Genomic DNA, 9295 nt, shown 5'->3' with positions numbered 1-9295 from the left:
CCTGCCACAGCCTCCCAAGTAGCTGGGATTACAGGCTTGAGCCACCGTGCCCGGCCATCCATTTTTCATAGCCACATAAAATCAGAGCAGTTGTCTGTCATTGTCCTTCCTGGTTATTTAGCAAAGGCTGCATGGTTGTGAGTCAAGTCCTTGTTCAGAGCTGGGTCTTCAGTGCCCTCCAGGCTCCATCCACCCGCCTGGCTTCCCGGGTTGCTCTGGCCCGCGCTGGCGCTGCTGTTGCTCGGCTGTGTGTGCTGTTCCCGGAGAGGCTCGGGGAGCCTGGGCTAGTGAGCCGCCTCCTCCCTACCCGTAGGTCACCCTCAGAGTCTAGCTCGGAGTCCCGCTCCCGCTCCCGCTCCCCGACCCCGGGCCGTGAGGAGAAGATCACGTTCATCACCAGTTTTGGAGGCAGCGATGAGGAGGCAGCCGCAGCTGCTGCTGCCGCAGCCGCATCAGGGGTCGCCACAGGGAAGCCCCCCGCACCTCCCCAGCCTGGCGGCCCCGCCCCAGGACGTAATGCCAGCGCCCGGTCGGTAACGCTCACGCCGCCCGTCCTACGCCCCGGTCACCATGGGGGGGACCCGGGGCAGAGGGGGGCCGCGGCTCAAGCCTGCGCTGACCAGCCCTCCGTGCCCCGCCTGCAGCCGCCGCTCCTCTTCCTCCTCCTCCTCCTCTTCCGCCTCGAGGACCTCCAGCTCCCGCTCCAGCTCTCGCTCCAGCTCCCGCTCACGCCGTGGCGGGGGCTACTACCGTTCCGGCCGCCACGCCCGCTCCCGGTCCCGCTCCTGGTCCCGCTCCCGCTCCCGCTCCCGGCGCTACTCCCGGTCCCGTAGCCGTGGCCGGCGGCACTCAGGTGGGGGCTCCCGAGACGGACACCGCTACTCCCGCTCGCCTGCCCGGCGTGGTGGTTACGGGCCCCGGCGCAGAAGCAGGTGTGTGCGGCTGGGCGTGGGCGGGAGGGGCTGGGGGGCGCGGGCTTCGATCTTGGGGAGAAGGTGCTCAGAGGGAGGAAACCTGGCCACCTGGCTCAGAGAACACCCCATCTGAGGGGACAGGCACAGGCCACTGCTCTTCCGCAGGAAGCCCGTGGTTGGAAAGGGCAAGGCATAGGTGTTTGCGTACGCATCCTGGCGGCAGTGGAGGTGGAGCCCAGCCCGTTTTCCACAGCAGGGTGTGGAGAGAAGACTGCGTATCTCTCTCTCCTCAGGAGACTGTCTTTGCTGTCAGGGGTTCCAGGTCCAGGGGAATGGAAGCGCATGGACGCTCTAGGGTGTTCTGTAGCTTGAAGGGACGGGTCCGGGTCTTGAGGGCTGGGAAACTCCTTGGTGGGGGTGCGTTTCTGTGTGGCCAGGAGCGGATGGGGAAGCGAGTGGAAAAAATCAAGATAGCTCATTGGCCTGGCGCGGTGGCTCACACTTGTAATCCCAGCACTTTGGGAGGCTGAGGCAGACGGATCTCCAGAGCTCAGGAGTTCGAGACCACCCTGGGCAACATGGTGAAAACCCGTCTCTACTAAAATACAAAAAATTAAGCCAGGCGCGGTGTTTCACGCTTGTAATCCCAGAACTTTGAACCGGGGAAGCAGAGGTTGCAATGAGCTGAGATCATGCTACTGCACTTCAGCCTGGTGACAGAGCGAGACTCCGTCTCAAAAAAAAAAATAAAATAAAATAGCTGGGCATGGTGGCGTGCGCCTGTAGTCCCAGCTATGCAGGAGGCTGAGGCACCAAGAATTGCTTGAACCCCGCAAGCGGAAGTTATAGTAAGCTAAGATTGTGCCACTGCACCCCAGCTTGGGCTACAGAATGAGACTGCATCTCAAGGAAAAAAAAAAAAAAAAAAAGACATTTCATTTTGGGGAACACACGATGAGAGGCCAGCTCTAGGGATGGTTTAGAAAATAAAGTCACCTGGGGACTGGTACACCCCCTTCCGGTCTCCTTGCCTGCTGGGGTCAGGACTGCTCTTGGAAGGGCAGCGACGCTGGGTCGGTGGGAGCATAGCCTGCAGGGCACCTGCCCGAGTGTAGAGTCCCTGGGCCTCTGCTTCTATAAAATTGCAATAATAGCATCTGCTTCTCTGGGCTGTTATAGGTGTAACAGGTAAACCCATGTAAGGTGTTTAGGACAGGGCTGGTGCTAAGTGCCGTTAATATCGTCAGCATCATTACCTGCATTATTGTAGCACTGATCACCATGTCAGCTGCCTGTAGGGTCTGGCAGGTAAAGTAGAGGGGCCAGGTAGAGATCCTGCTAACCTGACAAGCACGTGTTCCCTCCAGTGGGGGCATTGACCGCTCAACAGCAGGTCTAGTGTCACCTAGTCTTTCTAGTTCTCAGGAGAAGTTGAGGGTCTGGATTTTTAGAGGATAGCTGTTGTTTTCTTTCCTTTGTTTTGAGACAGAGTCTCGCTGTGTCACCCAGGCTGGAGTGCAGTGGCACGATCTCGGCTCACTGCAACCTCCACCTCTTGGGTTCAAGTGATTCTCCTGCCACAGCCTCCCAAGTAGCTGGGATTACAGGCGCACACCACCACGCCCGGCTAATTTTTGTATTTCTTGTAGAGACTGGGTTTCACTGTGTTGGCCAGGCTGGTCTTGACCTCCTGACCTTGTGATCCACCCACCTTGGCCTCCCAAAATGCTGGGATTACAGGTGTGAGCCACCGCGCCTGGCCCTTGTTTTCTTAATAATGACAACAAATTTTAATTTTATAAAAATTTCATTCAAAAATTAGCCGGGCATGGTGGTGCACGTCTGTAATCCCAGCTACTCGGGAGGCTGAGGCAGGAGAATTGCTTGAACCCAGGAGGCAGAGGTTGCGGTGAGCCGAGCTGTTGCACCACTGCACTCTAGCCTGGGTGACAGACTCTGTCTCAAAAAAAAAAAAAACAAGAGAGCCCAAGCAGAGTTAGTGTGTGGCCCAGAATTGGCTTCCGGGTCATATATTCCTTGTAGCTTACCCAGAGCAATGACAGGAGAAAGACTTGGAGGGCAGGTGGGACCTGGGCACATCTTGCATGCCAGCCTGAGAGTGTCCGGAGCAGGGAGAGGATGGGGTTCCACATCCCCAGATTGGAACTTGTGGGTCTGTGCTGAGACTGGTAGAGGACAAGGGGTGGTCCCCACTGCTGTCAAGACCATGGACACAAGCAGGATGAGGAGGTGGGTGAGGGTGTAGATGAGGTCACCATGGAACACTTGTGCCTGAGCTGGACACGGCTCATAAAGGGGGAGCCAGCCGTCCCTCCCAGAGCTCCCCTCTCAAGAAGTTGGCAAGTGGGTGTCTAGTGAAGGAGAGGTGACACGGGCCAGGCAGGGCTCATGATGGCAGGACTGCCCTTAGGCTGACTGTATCTAGAACGCCATCTCTGTAGCCAGAGGGAGGCCAGAGTGCCGCTTCGGGACATTTTGGAGAGAGAGTAGCAGGAGAGGAGAGTCAAGCCCGTGGCCCCGGGCCTTGCAGGAAGGAGGACTGTGGATCCGGAGCCAGGGTGGGGTGCGGTTGGGGTCCCTGGAGCCTCACAGTCCTCCTCCCGCCCTGCTGCATCCCCAGGAGCCGCTCCCACTCAGGGGACCGCTACAGGCGGGGCGGCCGGGGCCTCAGGCACCACAGCAGTAGCCGCAGCCGCAGCAGCTGGTCCCTCAGTCCGTCCCGCAGTCGCAGCCTGACTCACAGCCGCAGCCACAGCCCCAGCCCCAGCCAGAGCCGTAGCCACAGCCGCAGCCGCAGCCGCAGCCGCAGCCAGAGCCCCTCGCCATCACCCGCAAGAGAGAAGCTGACCAGGCCGGCCGCGTCCCCTGCTGTGGGCGAGAAGCTGAAAAAGTGAGCAGGGCGGGTCTGGAGGAAGAGGGCTGCCAACCTCAGGTGGGGAGGGAGAACGTCACTGTTTTCTTTTTGGGGAAACAGCCCTACCCCAGGAAGTCTGGGGGCCGGGGTATAGCCCTGGCCTGGGAGGGTGGATTTCAGGGGGACACAGCCCTGGCCTGGGGGGTCTGAGGAGGACACACCAAATCCTGGAGGATCTGCACACTCAGAACCTTGTCCTTGATGAGGGTCAGAAGGGGCCAGGGCCCGGTCTTACAGGTTCTATGGGGTCTGAGAGGGACATGGTCGCACCCTGGGGCCTCAGAAGGCCCATGACTTGGCCACCTGGTCTGAGGGCAGTGCTGAGGCTGGGGTCAGAGGTGGCAGCTGTCCTTTCCCCTTCCCAACCATGTCCTCTGGCCCTGCCCCAACCCAGGACCGAACCTGCCGCTGGTAAAGAGACAGGAGCTGCCAAAGTCAGTAAGAATTTGGAACTCGCCCGTCTAATTCCCGTCAGCAGCAGTGCCCAAGAGCTGGGCCTGGTGGGCCTGCAGGGGGGCCCGGGTGGGCTGGGAGATCCAGCCCCAGGGACTGGGAGGGGAGGGGAACGGTCTGCCCCCATGAGAACCATGTCCCTCTTCCCTCCTCACTGTACACTGGGGCTCCATCTGTCACTGAGCCTCTGGGAGCTTCACGGCTGTCCACAGCCTGCCCCTCCTCCCCACGTCGTTCCCCGCTCCCCCCGCCCCAAAAGCCCCAGGCTCTTGGCTGAGGTGGGTTGTGGGAGCTCTGGGACACCCACCCCCTCTCCCACCTCTTCTCCCCCCTCCCCAGCCCAAGCTGACGCCTCAGGAGAAGCTGAAACTGAGGATGCAGAAGGCGCTGAACAGGCAGTGTATGTTCTGCCCCGTCCCTCCAGGGTTTCACAGCTCTTCCCCTTGGCAGTGGGAGCAAGGAGACCTGGCACCACCTCGGGAGGCCTGGCCCTTCCCTGGAGAGTCTGCGCAGGCGTGGAGGTGCTCTGGGGAGGAGTGGGTTTGCATCAGTTCCGCTGCCGCTATGCTGAGGCCTTTGCAGTCAGGTTGACCTGTCTGAGCTCAGCCTCGTTTTAGAGAGTGGGGCTCTTGCCAGGCGCAGTGGCTCACGCCTGTAATCCCAGTACTTTGGGAGGCCAAGGTGGGTGGATCACGAAGTCAGGAGATGGAGACCATCCTGGCTAACACGGTGAAACCCCATCTCTACTAAAAATACAAAAAATTAGCCAGGCATGGTGGCGGGCTCCTGTAATCCCAGCTACTGGGGAGGCTGAGGCAGGAAAATGGCGTGAACCTGGGAGGCGGAGCTTGCAGTGAGCTGAGATCTCGCCACTGCACTCCAGCCTGGGCAACAGAGGGAGACTCCATCTCAAAAAAAAAAAAAAAGAGAGTGGGGCTCTTAAGGGTACCCCTCAGCCACCGTATATCTTCCTCCCTACAGTCAAGGCGGATAAGAAGGCGGCACAGGAGAAGATGATCCAGCAGGAGCATGAGCGGCAGGTGAAGTGGGGAAGGGAGGGCTGGGGTGATGGGTGGGTGCTGGCCTGGCCTCGTCCTCATAGCCCTGTCTGCTGCAGGAGCGGGAAGACGAGCTTCGAGCCATGGCCCGCAAGATCCGGATGAAGTAAGACCTTGCCCCTCCCTGTCCCATGGCCACACCTCCTGCTCCTGGGCTTCCTGGCCTTCCCACCACGGGCTCTTGGCTCGAGCCCTGCCCGGCTCCCTGTGGGTGGATGAAAGGCAGAGCCCTGCCTGGCCCTCAGGGCTGTGCCCCACCGCCTCTCGCTCCTCTTCCTGAATTTCCTCCCTCCATTTCGGCCTGCCTCCCGCCACCGCAACCTCGTCCCAGCTCTTCCAGCCTCCAAGTGCCAGTCACCTTTGCTGTTCTGTTGGCCTGGCAAGCTGTTCCTGATACCCCTTCCCCACCCACCCACTGCCATGGGTCTTTCTCCTGTCCCAGCCTGTTCATCTCCTAAGTGGAGACAGAGTCATTGTCTCACCTCACAGGCTGTTGGGGGGATTTGACAAGATCAAGGCCAGGCACGGAGAAGGCACGCAGTAGATGTAGCCATTGGGTTGCCAAGCCTGGCCACTGTGACGGAGACCATTTCAGCACTCAGTGTGTGCAGGTGCCCCAGTGCGGCAGGAAATGATGGGACTATCCTGCCTCCCTCTGTTCACAAGGCTTTCCTAGGAAGGGGGCTGGGATTCCAGTCAGCTCCGCCAGCTGGGGTCCCTCTGAACCTCGGACCCCCTTTCCAAGCACGGATTTGTGGCAGTACCGGCCCCCTTGGTTTATTGTCTTCCTCAGAGGAGGGTGTCGGAAGCACCTGCCCTCACCGAGTTCAGCGTGTCCAGTGTTCTCGGCCAGATGCTAACACCATGCCTTTGCAGGGAGCGGGAACGCCGAGAGAAGGAGAGAGAAGAGTGGGAACGCCAGTACAGCCGGCAGAGTCGCTCACCCTCCCCCCGATACAGTGAGTGTCCCCACCTGGCTGGAGGGCTCTGGGGCTTTAAAGAAAAGTGTCAAGCAGGGTTACAAAAAAAAATAGTACGTGTTCCACATTAGCCTTCCAGAAATGAAAACTCTTAAGACACACACACGTACACACACATTGCTTTAGTCACAAGGTGATTGCAGAAATTAGAAGTGCTCATTCCAAGGCCGGGCGCGGTGGCTCAAGCCTGTAATCCCAGCACTTTGGGAGGCCGAGACGGGCGGATCACGAGGTCAGGAGATCGAGACCATCCTGGCTAACATGGTGAAACCCCATCTCTACTAAAAAATACAAAAAACTAGCCGGGTGAGGTGGTGGGCGCCTGTACTCCCAGCTACTCGGGAGGCTGAGGCAGGAGAATGGCGTGAACTCGGGAGGTGGAGCTTGCAGTGAGCTGAGATCCGGCCACTGCACTCCAGCCCGGGTGACAGAGCGAGACTCCGCCTCAAAAAAAAAAAAAAAAAGAAGTGCTCATTCCGGCGTGGGCTGGTGAGGGGCACAGATCGCAGCCACTGGACTCTCTGGAAATGTCCCCTCATTTGGAGACAACCTCTGAAGTTCAGTTTTGAGGACCTCACCCCGGGTCAAGGAAGAGGCCCTGACCCTGGATGTTTGCTCGCTCTTCATCTCCTCTTTTCTTTCCAGGTCGAGAATACAGCTCTTCTCGAAGGTAAGGAAGCCCAAGACCCTCCACTTTCTGGGAAGTGACACTTGTCCTTTGATGGGAGGTCCTGGCTCTCATTCCTCCAGCCTCACCCTGTACCCACCTCCCGTTGGAGGGGCTGGTCTCCTCCCTTGGGGAACATCCCTCCCTCCACAGACAAGTGCCCCGATCACTGAAGCCTCCATGGCCCCAGGTGTGTTGATGTGTGTACGCCCCATTCTCACGGCCCCTCCCTTTCTCCTTCCAGGCGCTCAAGGTCCCGATCCCGAAGCCCCCATTACCGACATTAGGCAGAAGAGGGAGGGGTGGGGAGGACAAGGGGGTGGGATAAGGGGCTTAAGCTGTGATGCTGCTGGTTTTATCTCTAGTGAAATAAAGTCAAAAGTTATTTAATTCCCGTCACCTGCCTCAGTGTCATCTGTGTGGTTGGTGCAGGGCTCTCCCACCCCAGGGCCCACTGGCCAGCAGAGCCAGCTGAGAAGGCGCTTGGGTTTACAGGCCAGGTGCCAGTGCTGCCTGTGTGGCACATCTTGCCCACATCTGATGGCTAAGTGGCAGGCCCCTGTTCATCAGAACCTGCCATGGCTCAGTGAGGCCTGCTCAGGAGGCCAGGGCACAGTCCCAAGGGAGAGGGCCCAGACCTGCCCGCAGGTGTGGACACAGGGTGTCGGCCCAGCATGTCCCGCATGGGCCCCTTTGCCTGGGGCCTCTGGCGACAGGTCCAGGCCTCTCCCCGCCCTCGCCTTGGCCCCTGCCCTGGCCTCGCCCGCACCAGGAACTGGGAGCGCGGCTTTCTGTGCCAATCCTGCTGCGCCGCAGGCACTGGGGGCTGGCCGTTCCCTCACCCCCTCACTCCAAACCGGTCTGTCCAGCCGTCCACCCCAAGGAGGGGAAGCCTCCTGCCCCACCTCAGCACCCCAAGAAAGCCAGAGTCCAAACGAGTGTAAATAAAAGGGGAAATTTACTTGGAGAAGGGGGCAAAAACAGGAGGTCAACAAGTGTTGGTGGCGGTGCCAGGGACAGTGGCGGCCTTTCCTGGGCTCAGGCCTCCCCGGCCGCCTCAGGGTGCTTCTGCCGGAGGTGTTTGTCCAGGGTGGCTCGCAGGCCGAAGGGCACATGGCAGTGAGGGCACTCGAAGCGGGTGCTGCCAGGCGTCATGCCGTGCATGCGGCGGTGGCGATTGAGCTTGCTGCTCTGGGCGCAGGCGTAGTTGCAGAGCTCACAGGTGTAGGGGCGCTCCCCGGTGTGCGAGCGCCGATGCACCGTCAAGTTGCTGCTGTTGGTAAAATGCTTCCCACAGAACTCACAGCTGCCCCCGGGCCCACGGCTCTTGCCCCCTGACTTGGGCATCTTTTTGGGTGATGCCTTCTGGCTGTTTGCAGGGTCAGTTCTCTGTTCTGTGGTGATGGCTCCCCAAGTGTCTCCACCAGGGCCGGCTTGAGCCCCACTGCCAGGAGCCCCGGGTTCTTGGACACCTGCTGTGGCGGCAGCTCCAGCCCCCTCACCACCGCTGCATGGGAGGGTGCTGGCGGGGGCAGCGGCATGGGCAGCCGGCTCAGGAGGGGCCGCAGAGGTCTGCTCCTGGCTGGTGTGGGCCATGAGGGGGCTCTGGGGCGGCACCTGCCGGTGGGTCTTCTTGTGGCGGTTGAGCTTGCTGCTTTGGGCGCAGGCATAGGGACATTGGTCGCAAGCATAGGGCCGCTCGCCTGTGTGCGAGCGCATGTGCACCTTGAGGTTGCTGAAGGAGCTGAGGGTCTTCTTGCACACGGGACAGGTGGGGCTCCGCCGGGTGAGGCCGCTGCCACTTGCACGGGGGCTCTTGGCCTCAGCTGCTGGCCCCACCACTGCCGACACGGCTGCGGCCACCTCGGCCAGGCCCAGGAGCGGGGCCTCCGGGGCCTCTGATTCTGTCTGGTAGATGGACAGTCCGTGGTCCCACTGGGCGTGACGCAGCAGCTTCCAGGCCACTGTGAACTGTTTGCCACAGCGCAGGCAGCTCAAGGCCTTTCGCTCCTCTCGTTCTGGTAAGAAAAAGAGGCAGAGTGTTAGTGCGGAGAGGAAGGAGTCATGGGGGTTGCAGTTCACAGCTGCCAGCTGGACACCTTCTGTGGGACAGGCACTCCTGCAGGGGCCAAGGACTTGGCAGTAACAAGACACACACACTCCGGAAGGACCAGGAAGCTGATGCTCAGAGGAGGAGTGGACACGAAAAATCTGTGGAGTGGGTGCTGAGTACCTGAGGCTTTGTGTTTGAAAACCATTTTTTTTTTTTTTTTTGGAGACAGAGTCTC

At 59.9% G+C, this 9295-nt stretch overlaps 2 protein-coding genes across 4 annotated transcripts in view; one reads left to right on the top strand and one right to left on the bottom strand.

Annotated features, from left to right (window-relative positions):
• CLASRP (CLK4-associating serine/arginine rich protein) overlaps positions 1 to 7406 on the top strand; it is a 37477-nt gene extending 30071 nt beyond the window's left edge. For 2 of the 3 annotated variants that reach the window (XM_011963022.1, XM_011963021.1), the window contains 10 exons: positions 314 to 529; positions 645 to 932; positions 3556 to 3825; positions 4244 to 4283; positions 4642 to 4702; positions 5284 to 5342; positions 5420 to 5466; positions 6237 to 6319; positions 6986 to 7010; positions 7252 to 7406. In XM_011963022.1, coding sequence (XP_011818412.1) covers positions 314 to 529; positions 645 to 932; positions 3556 to 3825; positions 4244 to 4283; positions 4642 to 4702; positions 5284 to 5342; positions 5420 to 5466; positions 6237 to 6319; positions 6986 to 7010; positions 7252 to 7294 — 1132 coding nt within the window. In that variant the 3' untranslated portion in view covers positions 7295 to 7406. Of the gene's footprint in view, positions 1 to 313; positions 530 to 644; positions 933 to 3555; positions 3826 to 4243; positions 4288 to 4641; positions 4703 to 5283; positions 5343 to 5419; positions 5467 to 6236; positions 6320 to 6985; positions 7011 to 7251 lie in introns of all 3 variants that reach the window. The other variant, XR_001004160.1, reaches the window with a different exon arrangement.
• Positions 7407 to 7948: 542 nt separating this feature from the next.
• ZNF296 (zinc finger protein 296) overlaps positions 7949 to 9295 on the bottom strand; it is a 5512-nt gene continuing 4165 nt past the window's right edge. Inside the window, exon 3 of the mRNA XM_011963020.1 lies at positions 7949 to 9025. Within this exon, the coding sequence (XP_011818410.1) occupies positions 8046 to 9025 (980 nt within the window). The 3' untranslated portion in view covers positions 7949 to 8045. The remainder of the gene's footprint in view (positions 9026 to 9295) is intronic.

The sequence above is a fragment of the Colobus angolensis genome, unplaced genomic scaffold (genome assembly GCF_000951035.1).
Source record: "Colobus angolensis palliatus isolate OR3802 unplaced genomic scaffold, Cang.pa_1.0 Scaffold60, whole genome shotgun sequence".
NCBI lineage: Eukaryota > Metazoa > Chordata > Mammalia > Primates > Cercopithecidae > Colobus > Colobus angolensis.
Note: the sequence above shows the minus strand (reverse complement) of the source record. Positions and strands in the feature narration are given on the sequence as shown.